At 37.1% G+C, this 22,111-nt stretch overlaps 1 protein-coding gene across 2 annotated transcripts; it reads right to left on the minus strand.

Annotated features, from left to right (window-relative positions):
• Window positions 1-7,385: 7,385 nt before the first annotated feature.
• LOC117425515 (potassium voltage-gated channel subfamily G member 4-like) lies at window positions 7,386-20,034 on the minus strand. 2 transcript variants are annotated; one of them, XM_058993594.1, is made up of 3 exons: window positions 19,698-20,034; window positions 18,225-19,002; window positions 7,386-10,749 (listed from the first exon to the last, which is right to left on the minus strand). In XM_058993594.1, the coding sequence occupies exons 2-3, from the start codon at window positions 18,972-18,974 to the stop codon at window positions 9,985-9,987; spliced, it is 1,515 nt and encodes a 504-aa protein (XP_058849577.1). In that variant the 5' UTR covers window positions 18,975-19,002; window positions 19,698-20,034; the 3' UTR covers window positions 7,386-9,984. The 2 variants fall into 2 exon arrangements, with proteins under 2 accessions (XP_058849577.1, XP_033898370.2); XM_034042479.3 differs by having other exon boundaries at window positions 18,225-19,049.
• Window positions 20,035-22,111: the final 2,077 nt, after the last annotated feature.

Here is a 22,111-nt window from a genome sequence, read left to right on the forward strand (position 1 = left end):
CTTTGGGATGTTGTCTACTCTTGTATTCATGTCTGTATTTAACGACTTTTTTCATGGCGTTCAAAGATGGCTTTTAATGTACAATTTAGAGTTGCATCATTATCTCAGATAGGTATTATTTTTAAGTCCAGCACTGTAGACACAACTAAGATGTTTGTTCTTTCAATCAAGACACCGAGTGGATACTTGGACATCATGCTCCACCACAAGAGCGATTACAAATCCGAATAATGCTTACTTAATATTATACAGTAAATTATACAGGAGTTACATGAAGTCATATGGGGATATCTGAGCCTTATCCCCAGCAGAAAGATAAGACCTCTCTGAATGTGGGTTGTATTATGTAATAAACAGGGATTATTTAATCTCTGAACAGAATGACACTTAAATACATAAACTGCTTGGTGGAATATGATACTGGAAATATGACAGGAAACCAGAACTAAAGAACAGCTCCCAAACTGGCCTTAAAACAGACTTAAGGCAGAAGTAGCAATAAAGACCACTCAGAATAACTGCAAACATCATACAAATATAAGGGGGCAGAAAAATGCAATCTGAAGATATTGTGAAGTTGTCGTTTTTAAATCAAAAAGTAGCATGGGTGCGAAAAGGTTAACACTAGCTTACTGGCTGTGTGAAATATTATTGGATTGCAACCAAAGAAAATGTAATTATAAGCCAAAAACAAAAGATCTTTATTTTATCAGCTCTTCTCTGAGGTTGGCTGAACAGACAATTGCATTGTTTCTGATGTGGAGACAGAAATGATACCGTGATTCCTTTATTAAATCAGCATTATTGAGTTTAAAACCCCCTAGCTTTCGACACCACAGCACTCTCTTTTTCAATGGGAATTGAGTAATGTCTATTGCTTCCGTTGCAAAATGGCGTTCACTTTGTTCATACACAGTATCTGACTGTGCTGAGCCAGGCTGTGTGTTAAGTCTTTACATATTTGGCCATAGCAGAAAGAAGGTTTATGTAAACATGAATGATCCACACACAGCTTTGATAAACCATGGCTGATGCTATCTCCCAGAATGTTTCACATGTTTAAAATGATCTTTTTATCCAAAACAGTGTGAACAGAATTGCTGAGTTGTTATAGGTATACCCAAACCCACACAAAGCTCACCCTCCCCTTACTGCAATTACTAAAATACTGTGTTTTTTGTACAGTGCGTCTTTGTGAAGGTGATTCACCTGAGTTCAGGAGCTGCTTTTTAGTTCTAGTTGCCTGATAAAGATATATGTAACCTAGATTGGTAAGTATAGAAGTAGGAGACAATCCCAATGCAGCAACAACATGGCTTGGTAACCCATTATATACATTCACCACTCATTGTCTAACCATGCCTCTTCCCTCTGACCTGAGTGCACATCTCAATTTCCAATTCTGGTCCCTATTTCTGGTCTGTGCTAGTAAATAACATTAACTGTTTTAGGATTATTATTATTATTTTTTAAATGTAGTCTATTATTGAATTGGACCAGTTGTGTAACTAAAGAGTTGAAATCTATGAGGCTGGTAAATGAGATAAAATCTCTCAAATGGCTCGGATTATCAGCAGCCCAAGCAGTGGACATTTTGTATTTGTTTGATATTAAATCCTTCATCTTGGCTGACATTCTACCGAGGTCAAACTTAGGTTTCAAGCTTTAGCTGGCTGTATTTATATGACTGCTTGGTATTTATTATTAAACCTCCAAATCCACGTTATACAGCAAACCAACAGAGAAAATGAAGGAGTCTTTTGTACGTTACCAGAATTTTTACATGAGCATCAGCATTGATGATGCAAAAAAACAACCGAGGACACGACCTCGGTGTCCTCATAGCTAGTTATGGCCATGGATGCCATTCAGGGTGCTATTAACTCAGATAGCATGGTTGACAGATCACTCAAATCACTTAGAGACCTACATGGATAAAAGTTTGATACTAATGTCCTGGCAGACTAAAGAGACTGAAGATTTAAGCCATGGAGTACAAGTTAAGCTTCTGTTTGACTGATACTGAGACATAAAAATGGTTGAACAATTATGATTTATTCCAAAGCTATTTTAGTGCTCAGACTTATTGCTTCGAGTTTTCCACTAGGTTTATATTCTCTGTAAATTCCAAGAAATGTATTTTGACTGCTGATTTGATGACTTGGTTATTTAATCTATAGTTGAACTGAATCCATCAATGTCAGAGCATTGATGGAGCCACAAAGATGGGCAATTAAAATACAGAACCAGAATTGTACTACTTTTTGAATGTATTGGGGAGAAGGGAGGAAAAACATGGGTACAGTATAGTTGTCTCTGTGGGCTAGATTTTCAAATCTCTATGCTCAAAATCATCAACCGCACATCTTTTCAGAAAGGAACCCCCCCTTCCTCCTCAGTAACCAATCTCAGTATGAGAGGATACATAACATTAAGAATGAACGACAAAGTATTGACACAGGAGTTGTTGTCTGTAGTGAACATTATCGTTCAAGATGAAATCCACAGAATTGCTTTCCTACTTCAAGGAACAGAATCAAAACATCCCCACCCCCCGATAAAATAAAACAGGAAGTACACTCAACTGATTCGGAAAACATCCCTTTCCTCAGAGGACCTGCTTCCCCTCAGTAATGCATGACTGAAGGTCTCTTCTTAGTTACTGGTCCCAGTTTGTTGTCTTCTGCCCCAGTGAAGGTTTCTAATTCCAGCTCTGCTGTGGTAGCATGGCACTGTCGTGGCAGATTAGTTCCCAGATGGAGTCTGTCTCTCTCAGACCTCACAGCCCGGGTGGCTTTTTGAATAATCAAGATAAAGCTTCTATCCCCTGAGCTAATCTTTAATTCAGACATATGGGGCTCTGCCAAGGCAGTGACAGTTCTAGGCCTGGCTCTTAGAAAACAAATTTCCATTAGATGCAATAGATGCATTTTTAATTGGATGTCAAAATAATGGGAGGTAGTTGTAGAGCCATTAACTTTCGTACAATGTTACAGGAACATTTATATTATTCATGGTTTGTATTTATTTATGCTGCTTTTCATTTTTTAATTAAAGTACTATATAAACCTACACTTTTCCATTCATTTTTTTTACCTCTCATTATAAAATATTCTCAGGATTGCTTTGTTTTCTATACTTTTTTATTTTATTTTTTTACAGTGACTCAAGTTTTTCCTGACACCACAACACTATAAATTCACTTCCTGTGTTACAGGTAATAGAACCCCGCCTGAGCCTTACACGCTGGTTCTGGATGGTATACATAGGAAACTATGTGACGTCAGGAGGGGTCCTATTACTTGTTACACAGGAAGTTGATTTGGAGAGGATTCCAAGCACTTCCATTAACTTGCAAAAAAATTGGTTTCACCTGAGTAAAAGTGAACATTTTAACAAAACTATAAATAGCAAAACAGAGCTAATAAGATAAATGTTTCATAAATACCTTGTTTGTAATCATTTCATTATGTACTGCAGGTAATGCAATTGTACTTTTGTCAATGAACAGTGTTCAAACCAATGCTGCCACATTTAAAATCATCATACTCCATTTATGTATGATCTATTTATTCCATCAAAATCTGTTGCAAGCAGCTACACTATAGGAGTGCTGACAAATATTATGGGCAACACCATCTATTTCAATATTATGAACAACATTCTCAAAGTTGTGATCTGCTGGCAGTCGTAGTTTTAACGGGAAGTGGCTGAGAAAAGTAGCATGAAGGGTTCTACCTTTTAAAGGGGAGTAGCACCACACATTCCATTTTAATAGTTTTTATTTTTCTCCAGGCAAGCTCAAAACCTAGTATAGCAAGATAGGGAGAAAAATTAGAATGGTAATATTGAAGCAACACAAAAATAAAATGTACTGTAGTGTACTTAAAATGTCAAAATGATTCTGAGATCTCTATTGAAGCCACAGCGGTGCTTTTAAAACATCACCAGGATGTGACGAGTGAAACAGGAAAGCATACAAAGTGAATCTAAACTATATCTAATATTTCTTTCCAAGTTGCTCTTTAAGTCCTTTCTCTCAGAAGATCAAAGATAATAATTTACAGTTTGAAATTGAACTGAATTATAAACATAAAGCCATATAAGTTTAGAAGGTGATAATTATGAATGCAGGACCAATTGATAAAGTGAGGGGATATGAAATCTGCTAACGTACAAATCTGCCTCATCCATCTCTTACATAAAACAAATCTATACTTCCATAGCATGTCATTATTACAGCAGTGTGGAGTAGTGGTTAGGGGCTCTGGACTCTTGACCAGAGGGTTGTGGGTTCAATCCCAGGTGAGAGACACTGCTGCTGTAACCTTGAGCAAGGTACTTTACCTAGATTGCTCCAGTAAAAAACCCAATTGTATAAAATGGGTAATTGTATGTAAAAAAAAAAAGTGATATCCTGTAACAATTGTAAGTCGCCCTGGATAAGAGCGTCTGCTAAGAAATAAAAAATAATAATAATAATAATAATAATAATAATTACGTTCTCATGTAAAATAACCATTGGACCTAAAGATTCATCAGTTTGCTACCACCTGATGTTTACTGATGCTGGGTGAAAAGTTCAGAGATGGACCATCAGAACTCAACCTTACACCATTGTCCTATGATATACAGAGAAGTCTCTTATTATCTGCAGCATTCAATTTGTTTTGGAGGGTTTGAACAATCTAATCTTCACTGTGGGTATTAGGGGGTATTATCTAAGTTTTCCAAGGCTAGAGGAATGTATTGCTTAGACATATTTCTACCATTCGTTATTTGTTTTAAGGAATCAAGGTCACATACAGTCATGGTATTATCTTCCACAAGCAGTGAACACACAGTTATTATTATTTATATTTTCTACCTCTTAAAAACTCAGCAGTTTTTAAGCCTCTTAACCCAATTTTCTAGTATTATTCAAGAACAGACAGAAAGTCTATGCTGTATTACATACAGTACTGGCACTGTTCCCTGATCAAATCATTGACATAACTCACACACCATGCTTCATGTGTGCAATACCACAGGGAAAGCCAACATGCCACTATTGTTAAAAACACAGTGTGCTCCCTTTTAAAAGTTTATTATAGTAAATACTAGGGGTGTAACGATTCATCACATACAATGAATGGTGACACTTCCTTTAAGTGATATATCATATCGTACCAAAGGTACGTATCGCTTGTATCGTAATACCAGAACAAAACCACAACGTATGTCACTGTAGCTGACAAAATGAACAACACCACCGCAGAGATGTAACCTCACAAAGCCTCACACCTCATTTCAACACCAACCAAAATAAAATCCAGGTGAAACTACTCAGAGAAGAGGGTGTCACCAAAAGGTCACGGTTAACCCAGCCAAGAAAGGTTCCTCATAAATTCTCTGTGTTAGTGTGTCTGCTTTGGGGAATAACCAGTAGAAACTAATGAAAGCATTAGACTAAATATTTGTCTACTTTACTTACCGTTTTTTTTTTTTTTTACTTCATAAATGTATGATAAGTTGAACCATGTTTTCATAGTTAAAGAGCAACTTGTTAGAGGTCTGAAATATGCTCTCAAATATGCCTTCTCTCCAAGTTCATCTTGTAAAAATGTTTTAGTTCATGTAACCAATATGGTATTCATTAAGATTCTATATGAAACTATATAAAGTTGAATAATTACATTAAAAGAATACGTCTAGGTTAAATTTGAAAGTTGACAGATATGTTTATCCGGATATATCTGACTGTTATTACTTTGCGAAACTTGACTATTTACAGGTTTCATGATGTTCTTTAAAAGGAGAATCATTTGGTATTTGTGAGATCTCCACAACCCACCCCACCCCCCACCCCAAGAAAAAAAAAACACTGATGTTGAGGAACCCTGTCATCTATAAGAGCAGTATGTGAAGGTATGGTTGAGTTACCACATGATTCCTGTAAACTGACAAAATAGGAAGATTACCATCATTTTACCAAGTTGCATGCTACTCCCAAACTGTTTGTGTGACATGACTGGTCAATTTCCAGTCAATTTAAAAATTGACACTTACAAGTCAATTGCCAGCTGTGGATTTAGCTCCACATTTTCAGAAAAAAAGGAATAAAACACTATACACAATGTGCGGTCACCCTTGTTTCTTTCCACAACCATCTAAAAATAGCTTACTGTCAAAGTTCCTGTTGTCACATCTCACTTTACTTGAGTGCTTGTCTGACTGATCCAAGGAAGTAGCAGGAAGCTCAAAGGAAGACGCCTTACTAATTCACAGGCTTCAGTGATCCATGAATTTAAATGCAAATGTAGCAGGTTTGCTAAAATACTGGAGCCTGACACAGAATAAGACAAGAAGAACACAACATCAGTCTGACAGGTCTCCATGCTCAAGGGGAATACAGTCAAGTTATTCGGGGCTAAGGTAGTAGGATGCTGTCTGGAAAAAGTCAAATAATAATGGAGCACAGATGTTCCCAATGTGGGAACAAGAGAAATGGGGGCAAAGACCTACTTAATGGTATACTTCAGGGTGTCTTATTCCCTAAGAAATCAGTGTTTCATTGAAAGCACGAGAGTGCATACAACACCTGGTATTAAAAGTGGTAGGGACAGTAGAACCCCGAAGCGGGTGTTTTTTGTTGCAAAAACAAAAAAGTATTTTTGGGCAATAGCAAAAAAACAATTCTCTGTCCAAACCATCTAAAAAAGCAACAGCCCTAATAGACACTGTATATTGGCCATCTGCAAAAATCGAACATTTAGAAAATATACACAGAAAAAGGGAAAAAAACGATATTAATATATATATTAATCTATCTATTTATATAACCGTCTACCTTTTATTAAAATTTGCAACACTATCACTGACCCACTGCCTGTTGTACTATTTGATTCAACATTTTACAACACAAATTTAAAGTTTAAACCTATGCTCCCTGGTACCTGCTATGTATCACCATTTTCAGCAGCAGTTACTGTGAACCTCCTCTGTCTTCCTCCATGGAGACTCAAGAGTTCACAGTACTGACCGTTGTGATTGCTGCTGCACCCATCACACCTGTCAAAATAATGTAAAACAAGTGGAATGTTGCACAATGCTAAATCTTTTTTTTTTTACTTTCCAAAGTTTACTATGGCAGCCTCACACTACAGCTGTTTTTGCAGATCCATTTTCTGACATAGCATTTAAAAATCAGTAATTTAAAAATAATAATATTTTTACATGTGAGAAAATCCAGCAGTCAAATCTGAACACAATGGGTTATGTTAATTATACTTTTTTTTAGGTTGGAATACTGTTGTTTTAAAAATATAGGATTCATACATGTCTGCTCTGGCATCTACTTCTTTGATTTAGAAATAAGCCAAGATTTCACAAACTGTGTGTTTGTCTTGTATTGATCCCATCACCACAGGGAATTTATTTGTGAGTATTTGCAACTGTATGCCCCAGGCAATCAGATGAGAGCAAAAAATTGAACAATGGTGATGAAAAAGATATTTTAAGTGGAACAATACATTCAGAACTAGGGCTGAGTCTGAAACCAAATTCATATTCAGATTCATAACCACTTCAACATTACATATATTATTACATATTTCAGCATTACATATTTCAACAGGAGTTTGGGGTTAAATTTTGTAATCATAAACAACAGTGATGATCATCCAATTCTGATTTTCACTTCCAAGACTATCTGGAACCCAGGCCAAATAACAAAAGTTTAGGACTTCATATTTTTGGGGTAAGATAATTTCAAATGCATGTCCATTTATCTTGGCAAAAAGGCAGCTTGGCAACTAATAGTTTTCAATTATGCTATTTCCTAAAGACAGAAGAGAATATAATTTGTATAACATTTGTTTTCCCCCAAACAAGTCACAGCTGCCCTTGTCTCTTAGCACAGAACCATTGCTTTGCCATTGCAGTGCCACTGTCTGTCTGCGTTGTCATTGTAGTGCCACTGTCTGTCTGCGTTGTCATTGCAGTGCCACTGTCTGTCTGCGTTGTCATTGCAGTGCCACTGTCTGTCTGCGTTGTCATTGCAGTGCCACTGTCTGTCTGCGTTGTCATTGCAGATCTTCTAGGAAGGGTTGTTGTTTTTCCAGCACATTCTGTTCTAGTTCATTTTGATCTAAACCAATTACTTTCATGGTAAGTGAGCTCTATTGACCTTTTTTTATTATTATTATTGAAGTCTCGCCAGTCCAATGCCCTCTATTGCGCATGCAGAATCGGCAGGGGGCCATTGATTTTTCAGGAATACTATCTTTCAAAGTGCACATTAACCACTGTAACATTCAAATGCTTTTTCAAAAGTTCAGGTTAACCTTTATTTTACTTTTACCAAAAATATATATATATATTACCAATGAAATGATCCATTATTTTACCAATAACAGGGCACATGTTATTATTATTAGTTTATTTAGCAGACACCTTTATCCAAGGCGCAGCTGCAGAGTCACTTACAAATATGTCTCAATTGAAAGACGGAGCACAAGGAGGTTAAGTGACTTGTTCAGAGTCACACAATGAGTCAGTGGCTGAGGTGGGATTTGAACCAGGGACCTCCTGATTATAAGCCTGTTTCTTTAACCACTGGACCACACAGCCTCCTACACAGCTAGACAAAAATAATGAAAATCCTCTGTTCTGCAATGCTTACAGGTTTATATGGGGTGAATCACTATATAAGTTGCGTTAGAGCCGTGTGCAGCTATTCAACAACACAGAGAAAGTAGAACCCGCAGAAATCTTCCACTTTACCTCTGTAGAGAATTCATATCACCAGATTTTGTATTTTATTTTTGTATTTAAATACATAGATTCCCACAGAAAGTCATCCCTGTGTGCATGGAGAGCTATAGATATGTTCTTAAATGTTTGAGAGAAAATAAAACTTGTTTTAATGTGGAGGTTTACAGAACAATATTGGTTTGTATTAAAAATATAGTTTCGCTAACTAATCCTTTCCTTTCCTGCAAATACTGTATGAAACCTTCGTTTGCATCCTACAATCCCACAGACTCTTTTGTTTGAAGATGAGTCAAAACACAGATGTGGTTGAAGTACCATGTAGGTTTCTGACAGAGAAAATCACAACCACTCAAAATAAAAATAGCCCATTAGTTTACGTGATAGTCCATGTAAATTCTGTGAAAAATGCTGAAAATTCAGATATGGTTACAGTGGCCCAGTACAAAGAAAATGTCAACACTGGACAAGCTAAACCTATTTCTACCCAAACCATGGACTGAAATATGTTTCAGGAAAAAATCGGTGGAGCTGTGCTTAAGATTGCTCTGAACCTTTGGTTCATCTCCCCTTTATTATAGGCCTATGGCTACTAAGAACAAGGAAATTACAGAATAAACCAGGTAAGAGGACATGAAAAATCTTCGGAAAGTAGTTTTACTCTTACAAATATAGTACCTCGATTCCAGGTAGCTCTGCTACTTTCACCCTATGGTGACCACTATCTCTGTTGGGGGTGTTGCATATATGTCTTGACTGCCTTGAATTCACAGCAAACAATTTCATTATCAAGTGGCAGAAACATTTGATTTCTGGCTAATGTACATTCTTTATTGCAAGACTCAAGAAAGCAATAGGTGTAGAACAGATTCAAGTTAAAAGACTGCTATGGAAAATTAATGGTTCATTTCAGCAAACATTATATTTTAAACTCACAGTGGAATATTTCACAGGTGGTCTCATAAGGTTTTTAAATCAGCTGGATATGTTAAGGCTATCTTTTATTAACAGACCATATTAAACTATATATCTGAATACATCTTAGCTGGATTTAATGGTTGAGCTTATTTTTTTTCTATGAATATTATTATAAACTATCATATATTTCAGATAATGTTCCTCCAATATGGTATGAGTTACATCTTGTAATGTGATTCTCAATATAAAAATCCTTATACACAGTTTAGGGCCAGCTTTTTTAACTGTTCCCCTTACAAAGCAAGTTCCTATTCATTATTGTTTTCCAATACTGCTGTATTCCACCAGGGAGTCTGATTCCTCAGACTCAAAACTATCTGCATCATTAAACGTTTTGTTCCCAGCCTCTCGTCTCTCCTCCTTCAATAACCTCTCCTGCTCCACCTTCAGGTCCATGTATGATCTGGAGAACATGTGGAAGATAGAGGTGGCAGGAAATGCCATGATTAAAATCCCACTCAAAATGCTGCTTAGCGCCACCACCTGGCCCGGAATACTCCTTGGCACCATGTCCCCGTAGCCAACCGTCGTCATGGAGATGATAGCCCACCAATAGGAAGCCGGGATGCTGGTGAAGTCCTGTCCCTTTGTTATCTCGCTCTCTGCCAGGAACACCAAGGGGGAGTAGAGAGTGACGGCCACACATAGGAAGAGCAGCAGCAGCCCGAATTCCCTTATGCTGCGCCTCACGGTCAGGCCCAGGGTCTGTAGCCCCAGGGAGTGTCGGGCCAGCCTCATGACATACAAAATCCTCAGCCCCCGAAGGAGTCTCAGCACCAGACTCACCTTCTCCAGGTAGCCCTTTCCTCCTGGCCTGTCCTTGGTCTCCTGCTCATCCCCCACTATCAGGGAGACATAGTAGGGCAGGATGGCCATGCCGTCGATGATGTTCAGCGGCCCTTGGATGAAATCCAGTTTGCTCCTGGCCTGAATGAAGCGGAGAACAAATTCCAGGGAGAACCAGCCCACACAGACCGTCTCCACAATGAACATGTAGAAGCACTTCTGAGAACATTCACCCTGGGGAGTAAGAACAGACAAGGATTTGTAAACACACACACCGCACTGGGGCCTATTCAGTAGATCTAAACAGCATGAATCTAAATAGATCATTAAAATAGGACTCATTTGGTGCCAATGGCAAATCCAACCTCTAACATTGCACGCTAGTCTCTTCAGTGTATATTTGTTTGTAAAATTATATATAAAGCCCTTGAAGGGTTCTATTTTATTCAATTTAATGCTGCAAATATTTAGAATAACTAATGTCAAGAGCCCAACGCCTACTATCTTGGCTGCCTGGGTAAAAATACATGCAATGTGTATCATTCAGGTTAAAACACTGTGTAGGGTCAGATTTACAAAACTGTTGCACAAGTGCAAATGCAATCTGCTTCCTTTTGTTTGTAAAAACTGGTCATGTTACTAATAAATGACTTAGTCACACCTCTGAGTCACTATATTTACCTTAATGGGTAGTTTTGTATGATAGAGCAGACTTATTTTGTGCAAACTGCATTTTAATCTAAAGACCCTGATAAATGTTTCCCTAAATATTTTCTAACAAAGAAGCAGTTTTTGAAAGGACATGGGTGGTCCTCCAGGAGATGTATGATGCATGCTCAAGGGGCAATGTGTGGAAGCTCACATTGAGAAAGCTTATGTTATCTCTGCTCTGTGTATAAATAGACAGGACTTCATTCTCCAGAACTCCCAATCCATCAGCTTCAGGAGCTCCAACATGTTTCTCAAAGCTAGTGGTGGGAAGATTGGTCTAAAGTATGGATATTTTGATTCTATAGAGATCAATCCAAGTATTGATCTGAATGAATCTCGTATTTATTCCCTGTATACATTAATTGTGTTATGTCAGAGACAGAAGACAAAGGCTATACAGTATAGTACTAATTATTGTTGTTAAGAAACTTTATAATTTCAATACCGTATAGAAAAGTAATTCTAAACCATGTATGCAAAAATCTACTTTTTTTTTTTTTTGTTTTTTAATGATCCTGTGCAGAGATATCATCCCGTTCATAGAACATAGATCACAATTCAAATACATTTTTAATGGTATTTCCTGGCTACAATATCATAGTTAATTTGTATTTCTATGTCGGCTGTCTCTGATAAAATAATGGTTTAAGCAGAGAGGACTCTTATATAATAAGAGATACCCTACACACAACATATTACCTTATATATGCAGTGCAGTACTATTTCATTTTTGTTCAGAACTGTATATAATACTGAAAATATTACTACTGTGAATTCTACTACTACTACTACTACTACTATTAATAATAATAATAATAATAATAATAATAATAATAATAATAATAATAATAATAATAATAATCTAAGTTTGTCTAGCAAATAACAAGATTAGATTATTTGAAACAAATATATTAATAAGTACTCCCCAAAATTTAAAAGAAAACTTTAGGTGGATAATACCTTAATAATGCACCAGGTGTAACACTGGTATATTTCAGGAGTCTTAGCAATATCTGATTAAACTGTAAGACAAGAGAATAACTGCTGCTCTCATTTGTTCTCAAGTATGAAGCAGAACAAAATAATTGCTTGTCAACACGACAACTGCTTCAACATTGGTTTAATTAAGAAAACACAAGCGACACCTAAGTTGTTCCAGAGGAAATTCTTAAATGATGAAGCAAAATAAACCGGGACCTTGGTAACACAAAAAAGCATCGCACAGTACACAAAGACAAGTAGAGACATGCAGAAAACAAGGCTCACACTGTGTATGTAAATTAACTGACAGCTTTGGTTTGGTTAGGAAATGACCCAGGTTCCATTCTCCAGTGTTTTTGAAATAAGATCAATTAGCTATTAAATTAGACTGACCCCCCCCCACCTCAGATAAGCCGGTGCCTCACAGCGGAAGGAACAAGATGTTTCCAGGATCAGCTGTGCTACAAGCTGTAGGGAAAGTACACACTGGAAACAGCTCTAATTAGGATGTAAACCACAGTCCTAGATTTATCACTGCAACATAATTGTAGCTAACAAAATAATTACATAAATCTTACTTGTTGAGAACATCCATTCATTATATAGGTAGCAAATGTGCAGTTTTAAAAGAAAACACATTATAAAAAATAAAAAAAAAATGATATGTGGTACTACACTAATGTAGCTCTGTTTGCAAGTCATGCTTTCAGATAGTGTTGCACTTCCTTGGTCACATGGAGGGTGATATTGACCCCACCCTATCAATGATATCTTTCCTGTCATTAACCAATCAGCCGCTTCCCCTATTGATTGACATAATTTCAGCCAGTACCATGTAAGAGTAAGGCATAGAAAGTGAGAGTTTTCTTTAACCTAATGTCATACTAGATATCATGTTCTGAAATGTCATGTTTGCTATAACATGTGATTCTTTTAAAACTGCACATGTGAGACCTATGTAGTTATTAGCAGTGCAGAACAAGTAAGATTATGAAATTACTTTGTTAGCAACAAAACATTTAAATTAAACACATTTCTCATCATAAAACAAACACGAACAGAACAGCTTGAGTCTATCAACCCAAAGAGAAAGCCTGTGTTACTAGGTAGGCAGCTATGTGAGGCATGAGGCTCACAGGGAGTCAGGGCTATTAATCGGATCAAATGAATGTTTAATGAAACAAAAGCCATAATGATCCATGATCGGTTAATTGTTGCACCTCTACAAAAAATATACAGAACCTTAAAAACAATACAAGGTTACATATTTAAATAAATATTTATACAATTCAATTCAGGATCACAAGTATAATAACCAATGTTTTCAGAAGATATTTAATAAGCAAGTGATTAGAGCAGTCAGGAGATCTACTATAACTAATATAAGAGACATTTGTGTTCATTTTAGTTTGGGGAAAGGGTGATTGCAAGGGGTAAACTTATCCAACTAGCTCAATAACAGTCACTATTTAGGTTGTGCATATCCTTTGTTTTTTGCAAATAAACTTAAAGGAGCAACAGTAATATACTACAACAGACACAGTTAAGTTAAAGGGTATATAAGGACCTTTTTTATTTTATTTTATTGTGTTACATGTTCCCATGTGTTTTAATTTTTCTTTTTTACATTTTGACCACTTTTTTTGTACTTTTAAATTACATTTCACTGCCTCCAACTACATTTCTCATCATCCTCCTGCTCACATATGTAACTGAGATGGATTTACCAGTGAGCAGGAGGATGATGGGAAATGTAGTTCTGCATATAATAATTAAAACAATACACACACCTTACTTAAACAGTTGTAGCAACACATGGGAACATGTAACACAGTAAAATAAAAAGGTCCTTATATACCTTTTAAAGGGGTGACAGCAGTATCTGGTTTGTTATAGTCGAAGGATATCAGACAGCATGTATCAGATGGAACTGACATCACATTCAAATTAGATATACTGTTTACTGATTCCTATTTAACAATATATTATTAATATATTGTATAGGGTGTTGTGTAACATAAAAGTTGATTTTCACCCACTCAAGGTGAGAGTGGCCAATAAGTCATTAGTGGCAAAGCCACCCATGCATAGTTATTATTATTATTATTATTATTATTATTATTATTATTATTATTATTTATTTCTTAGCAGACGCCCTTATCCAGGGCGACTTACAATCGTAAGCAAATACATTTCAAGTGTTACAATACATAGTGACTCTGACCTCTCATAGAGTGGGTTTCATACAGCACCCTATTAGATTTTCTAAATATAACTTAATGGTCCAGCTACACTCTCTATAGCCAACAGGAGCTAGTTGTACTGTAACAACAGAAACAAAAAGATGGGCTGCCTTGATGGATTGCCCTAAAGACATGCAAGGAAGGCATTTAATGTAAGTAACATATATTCATTAGAAGCTGTGACACAATGAATGAGAAATCAGTGATAGACTCACTTCCACTCAACAGCTCTGTCTAAAGAGCAGCACAATGTTTCCTAAGCTTTTACAAGTCGAGCTGCATGCCCTTGATAACAGAAGATATAATCATTAATAAGCCTTTGGAAACCTTTGGTGTTGTCAGTCGATGAGAAATGTCTGAAGATGAGCTTTCACTTTCAAAAGGCTCTCCTCTAATCTACAGCATTGATCTGTGGCATCTTAACAACAGGTAATCAGTGGAATCAGCTAAGCTTTCAATCCTAATGGAAAAAAAAACATACAGCATAGTTATGTTAGATGTAGTTTCATGAGTACTATCCTCATTTTTTTCTAATTTATAAAAAGTCTCATTATAACAGAAAAACTTTCTTAAAGCTTTGCGGTCCTCTTGCCCAAACTGCTCAAGATGACATTTCTTATTGGACATCCTACACGCGACATATTAACTTACTGTACTGTACAAATTGTGTCTGGCCTAAGCCTGTACTTAACATCTGAGGCAGATGGAGGGGTATATATACCAGGGGGGAAAAAAGAAATGTGTAAAATACCTACAGACTCTGTAACTGTCAACAGACCTTTTTTTAAATAGTTCTCTGAATGTCTCAACTTCTGACAAACAACCATACCTAACAATGAGTTACAAGTGAGTGCAGCTGACACTTATACCCCTTCTCCACTTGCACACCCACCCGAGAGGGCTCGGTATGGTACGGGTACGGGTGGTTCTCCACTGGCTAATTGTCGAGCCAAACGAGAACCAAACCGTGAAACTCTGGCCTCACAAGACATCTGAATCTGGCTCTGAGCCAAGCCAGGCCACGGGCAGGGTTAAGGATTTTCATTATTGCGTTGCATCAGTCAGTATATTCCAGAAAGACAAACAGATGAGAGAAAAGTACAGCCGTGGGACGCTGAGGAAGTGCAGGCTCTAGTTTCTCTGCGGCAGATAGAAGTGTTCAGGAAGATCTGAGGTCGTGCATCAGAAATGAGAAAGTTTATACCCGAATTTCTGACAATTTAAAGCAAATGGACAAAAACTGCAGGTACTCACACACTCAAAAACACAAAATTCTACCAAAATTCTCATCCTTGACCTTTATTATATTAATATAAATAAAAAAAGTGGAAAATAAAAAAAATTCTAAAACGGTGTGCTTCACGTGAACAGTTCTGTGAGCTAGGATGAAGGCTATTAGCACTACCCTGCAGGTCCAGTGTGCCTAACAACAGAACATTAACAGAACATAAACAACCAATCACAAAACACTCGCTCACACACACACACAAACACACAAACAGAACACGCAGTCCAGCGGCCACGCCCCTCTGATCACACCACAGTTCTAAATGAGAGCTCTCAGCTGTCAGTCTTGTGCGCAGCAACACACCACAGACGCTCACCATTAAAATATTTTATCTTAAACCAAGGATTTGCATATCACAGAACAGTAGAAATGAGTATACTCTGTATCCCTTATATGAGAAGTGGTTTAACACTATATTGGCCAAATTAAAAGTGGGTAAACGCCATTTACCTGCGTATACCCTCGACTACACTACTGGCATTATTCAATATTTAGTTTTCTCTGAAACCAGCTTGTTAAATTGATTAAAACAGGAGGTGTGCAGCATGTAAACTATATGATGTAATATATCTCCCACTATTTATCTATCTGTCTGTCTAGTAGTTAATACAGAGTAACTCATGAACTAATAAAAAGGCCAGCAAATTGAAACCTCTAAACCAAACTGATCATTTTATTACATGACCTGACATGACCATGAGCTTTCCAACCGTTTTAGTGGTTCTCTGTAATCCGCTCAGATTAATCAGTGAAGTGCAATAGTAGCACAGAGCTGTGGGCTGCGTCTACCATTTTTCTCTGTTGTACAGTGGATTTCCAATGCCTTACATTGTTTAAAGCAATTCAACTGCAATCTCACATGTACAGCTTATGTGTACGGAACAAGAATGTCTACTGCAGATCTGTAATGGTAATTAGTTAACAGCGATGTATTCAGTCATTAACAGGGTTTCCCTTATAAAAGTTTACCACTGTAAATCTGCACAGTCATTTTTCAGATTTCCCATGTTTTTCCCATGGTTATACTATAGTTTACCATGGTTTGCCATCTTTTATTAATATGCATATTAGCAGTGTTTCCCTACAGACCCCTGGATGTGACCCATAGATTTCTATCCAACTAAAATGAAAAGGAAAGTATTCTCCATGATCTTCAGTACAAATCCCTTTGATATAATAAATTTTGTGTGTGTGTGTGTGTGTGCGCATGTGTGCGTGTGTGGGTATGTATGTATACACATATGTAAATATTTTCAACATTCCAGTCCCCAAGATGGATGAAATGGTATGGGGAATCTATAAAGTATAGAAGCACAAATAAAAATGAGTAATGGTACAAACGATACATTTTTTTTCTTTCCAAATTCAAATCAATATTTGAATATGCCTTTAGGTTTCTAGGGAAAACAATGCATGTATAATATAGCACTGTATTAAAGTAGATAAATATTTTTAAAGAAACTGCTTTCTGTGCAATATAATGTGTTTTATTTATTTCAGCAGTCAGTAAATATATATACATTACTGATAAAACCTGGTGAATTCAAATGAATTAATCCATCATTCATACTTAACCCTATCACTAACATTAACTAATCATGAATACACACACATTTCGAAATACCATCAATATGAAGTAGTGCATGTAACTAGTAAATGCATGTATGAAGTAAACTGCACATATGAAATAAATGCATGCTTTCTTCAAAGGATATCAAATCTAACCTAAACCAATACTTATAAAAGCACATCTTTAGCCAAAGGAGAACTATTTTTTCTATGTAATTCCAGAATAGCAACACAATGTATGAGGTTGAAAAGGATAATGCTAAAGCTAAGACCAGCCATTGCAAGCGCAGACAGCTTGCTGTTATATAATTAAGCTTTTTTTTTCTTTTTCTTTTTAACCCTTATAATAACAGATGCTGGCAGTAAAATGCAACTGGATTCCATTGCTGAGTCAGTCTATTTTACCCAACCATGCACCATTCAGATATCCATGCCTGGTGATTCAAATGTTATCAGAGCTGACTATCTGAGGTAAAACGTTTTATTTTTCGCTAAACATGTACATTATTGGCTATATTACCATATACTGTACCATATGCGGTATACTAGATATCATAAGTAAGGAGGTAAAAGTATCCAAATAAACTGAAACACATAACATTGTACAGCTAGTCATTGTTTAGTGTTTCAGGCCATCAGAATTATTTTATGATGAGAATTTGTATCTTAATGATCTTTATTTGCCACTGTGAAAATGACAGTACTTGTGTTCTGTAGTAGAGATAGCAATATAAATATATTTGTTAACATACAGTAAGCGAGACTCAGATGTCCTGTCAGCAAGTAAAGGGTTAAATTCAACCCTAAAAGTCATATAAGAGTATCTATCTATCTATCTAGCTAGCTATCATTCTATCTATGTGCTGTCTGTTAGTCAGTGTCTGAAAAATAGCATGAAAAAATGCAAATAGGCTTACCCTCTCCTCCTCTTCTCTGAAGTCCGGCATGGTGCTGATGCAAAGGCTTATAACCGTGGTGGCTACAAAAAAGATGGAAAGACAAGCAAACACCTTCCCCGGGAGACCAGACTGAGGGTTCTCCACCATGTTCCTCAGCTTGCTCATATAAATCCCAGATCTGGTGGATTCCACCAGGACGTGCTCCTTCTTCTTGTACCTGCGAGCCTCCTCCTTTCTCTGGATCCCAGCCACGTCCTCCAGCCTTGTGTAGAGCTTCCTCTTGCAGCAGCGCTCCATGTTGGTCACCTCCAGGCCCCAGTAGGTCATCTCCTCATGGAAGGACAAGGCACACATCTCCCGCAAGAGTCGCAGCTTCCCGGCTGCCAGGAAGTTCAAAATGATCCTGAAGGCAGAGGGGCTCCGGTCGAAGAAGAACTCGTTGGCTTTCTCGTCATAGTCGTCGCACACTTGGATGATCTCTTCGTAGCTGCTGCAGAACTTCAGCCTCCCCAGTCTTGTAAGTGGGAACTCGTCCAAGGTGCTCCAGGGGATGGTGTATCTGTTGCCCCCCACGTTGATGAGGATCTGGTTCTTCTGGTCGACGGTGTACAGCTGGTCCTGGTTGTATATTCTCTGGGCTCTTTTGTAGTAGACCCCCTTGATGGTTTGGCTCTCCGGAGTGCTGGTGATTATCTGGTTGAGGCTGCTGTCGTCGCTCAGGCTCAGGTTGCTAAAGTCCTGGTTGTTGGTTCCAGAGATAATGGGCATGGTGGGTTCAAGGCTGGGACAACAGCATCTGCAAGATCAGAGCCAGTTGGAACCCAGGGAAACAGTGTAGGGACACTTTGAAGAAAGAGGTGGGGAAAGAGTCTAATCATTATAAAGGTCTTAGCAAGTTTCTTTGTATTGTGGTTCTGCTTTATATGTAATAGGGCTGTATCTATGCTATAGTCACAGCATTTATTTCTCTGCTACCAGTCAGTTCCTTGGATTACAAATACTATATTGTGGGTGCAATTCTTTTTTCATTATTTCTTTAAAATGTGTTTCTTTTGTTCTTTAGTTCTTTCTATTAAGATTTTTGAGGTGTATAGGTTTATAGTTCTATAGTAATGTTTAAATTAAAAAAGTAAAGGTTTCTATCAAATGATTGGATTAAACTTCATATCATACACTAAAACACAGCCATCACTATAAAAAATAAGACATAAAAATAACTAGATTTTATCCACAGTTCTCATAGCTAAGTAAATATAATTATTATTACTCTCTATCATACACATTCAACTATCCATCTCAATATAAATATAGCTTTTATCCACACATAAATACAATTATTATTTCTCTCCATATATATTTATAATTTCCACAAGTTTACATATCCCTTTTTTTACTAACTATATTGCCCATGGCTTTTTAATTTGTTTAATTCTGTTTTTTAGATACAGTAAATTAAAAACACATGCAGTAAAAACAAAAGTTTGCGCTTACCATTGCTTAGGAAGACAGTCGCCTTTCTCTTTGACCCAGTCCCATCCCTTCACAATGGTAAAAAACATTTAAAATACTTCCTTTTCCACAGCAGGACAGTCATTGCACAACATCTCACCAAGAACCCACCCCTTTCCCAGTTCAAGAGAGCACAGCATTCTCCAGCTGATCCAGAACTCCAGACCCCTTCATTTCAGCACTGCCTGTCACAGAAAAACCATTCTGTTTGATCAACACTGAGAGGGCTTTCTCTGGACACAGGAGCTCAGCTGACTGTTGCTCTGTGATCCCCCAGAGGAGGGGCAGGCAAGGAGAGGGAGCCAAGGAGAGTCCCACTAATGTACATTAGTCGCCTAGCCAAATATTCTTCTTCGTCTGAATGAGAAAGTGGTATGTTGATAGGATGTGTCGGCTGTTCCTGTGTTGCCTGCCCTTTTTGGTTTATCACCTCTCACACTGATGTTCAAGTGAAACAGATTATCCAGCTCCAGTTGTTTATACTCCTTTAACCTTTTTTTCCCCCCTTGGCTTCTGTGGAACAGCTGGGTGCTGTCCTTATTAACCACTGCTTAGCAGGCAATGGATGTCTGCCTCATTAATTTACAGAAGCTTAATTTACTTTCAGACAGGAATAAAGAGAGTACCTTATTCAAAGTGGCATTTCACTTTTTATCAACACATTTGATCTTTTTTTATTGTATTTTGTGTACAAATAGATGAAAAGAATAAGTTGCAACAAATCATTCTGAGTGGTTTTGTGTTCTGTTGATCCCATATTGAATTAATTGGTGCTGACTTTTATAAAGACACTGATCAGGCCTGGGTTATATGAGTGGCTATGGCTGCCAATTAAAACAGAAGAAAAGCGCCTGAACTCTGCTCAAATCTCCTTAACAATCAAGTAACAGCTTGAAGAGTAAGTAGCGGTGATCAAAAAAAATATAGCGTTACACGTCCCCACGTGTTTCTACAACTGTTTTTTATTTTCATTGTTAACATCCTGACAACTTTTTACATTTAGAACTTTAAAGTCTGTTTCAAAACTCTTTTCAAAATGGCTGCTCTAGTGCAATGATAGTGTAAGGATCATTGTCCACATTGTCAAACAGGTAACACAGCAATAACGATCCATGATGTGGTAGGGAAATGAAAAGCCACAGCACTTGTTATTATGTTTGTTTGTTTTTTAATCGATCTTCCTGCAGTGATTTAGAGGACAGGTATCATACCCGTCTAAAAGGTTGTTTTAGGTACGTTATGTAAACAGTTGTAGTAACATGTAGGGACATATAATGTTATATTTTACAGAACCCCGCGACTTACTCTTTAAGAAATTGCAAGAAGTACTCATCATAAAAATGTAAGGAGGGATTAAAAAAATTACTTTGAAAATGTAAATGTAATGCTACAGTGCTTCCCCTTTATAAAATGGCACATTTGCCCATAATGCTATTACAGTAGCACTTTCATACTTGTTATAAGGCAGAACACAAATAGCATGGTCTGTTAACTATAGCGTTATGAAGGTGGAGCACTGCACTTACTTTTAAAATGGATTAAAGAATTGAAGGGATCAATGGCGAAAGGTTCTAACCTTTAGCTTTATGATTTTGACATATTTCTCCAAGCTGAAGTTGGGCAGAGCTATAGGAATTTAGGAAGGATTCAGGACAGACACTGTGTATAACACAAGTCATTGATTAACCAGTAGTGTCAATACCAGATTTAAAAAAAAGAATGTATGCAAAGTGGATTACATTAAAAATATATACTCTTTCAACAAGAAAAACTGTCAAGATTGAAATACTTTTAAAAGTCAGGTGAAAACAATGGCAATCTTGATTCAGTCCAAAGACAGACATTTCATAGTTTGTAAAATCCACACAGCAGAGTTAAAACACACCTGTCTTAGTCGGCAACTTTCTCAACAGCTATTGGTAACACATATTATATCTTACTAAACATAAATATCACTAAACCTTGAACACTGGCTAGCTAAATCAGGGGGTACCAAGTGGGTTACAATAACATTCCTACATGTAGCTGCTTTTTATTAAAAAACAAGGAAACAAGGTGACAACTGGACTCAGCATTGTGTCCGAAGAATGTCTATTGCATCTTGTTTGAAAATCCAAGTTCTTCAGCATTATACAGTAGGAAGAAGCATTGTGAGGGAAAGTTACTGAATGCTCTTTACTGTGCAGCAGCCTATACAAGCTGAAGCAACACAGTGTTTTGAAAACTGGCTTCTGCCTCTTATAATTCCCCAAGGGCCCGCTAGAAAACGGTGAGTACATTTATATCATGGATTTCGAATACACTTTAATAAATAAATACAACTGCCACTCAAGCAAAACTATAGGCAGTATCTCTGGACAGGTCGATCATTGTTTTGGATGATTGTGTATATTTGG

Source organism: Acipenser ruthenus, chromosome 20 (assembly GCF_902713425.1).
Source record: "Acipenser ruthenus chromosome 20, fAciRut3.2 maternal haplotype, whole genome shotgun sequence".
Lineage (NCBI taxonomy): Eukaryota > Metazoa > Chordata > Actinopteri > Acipenseriformes > Acipenseridae > Acipenser > Acipenser ruthenus.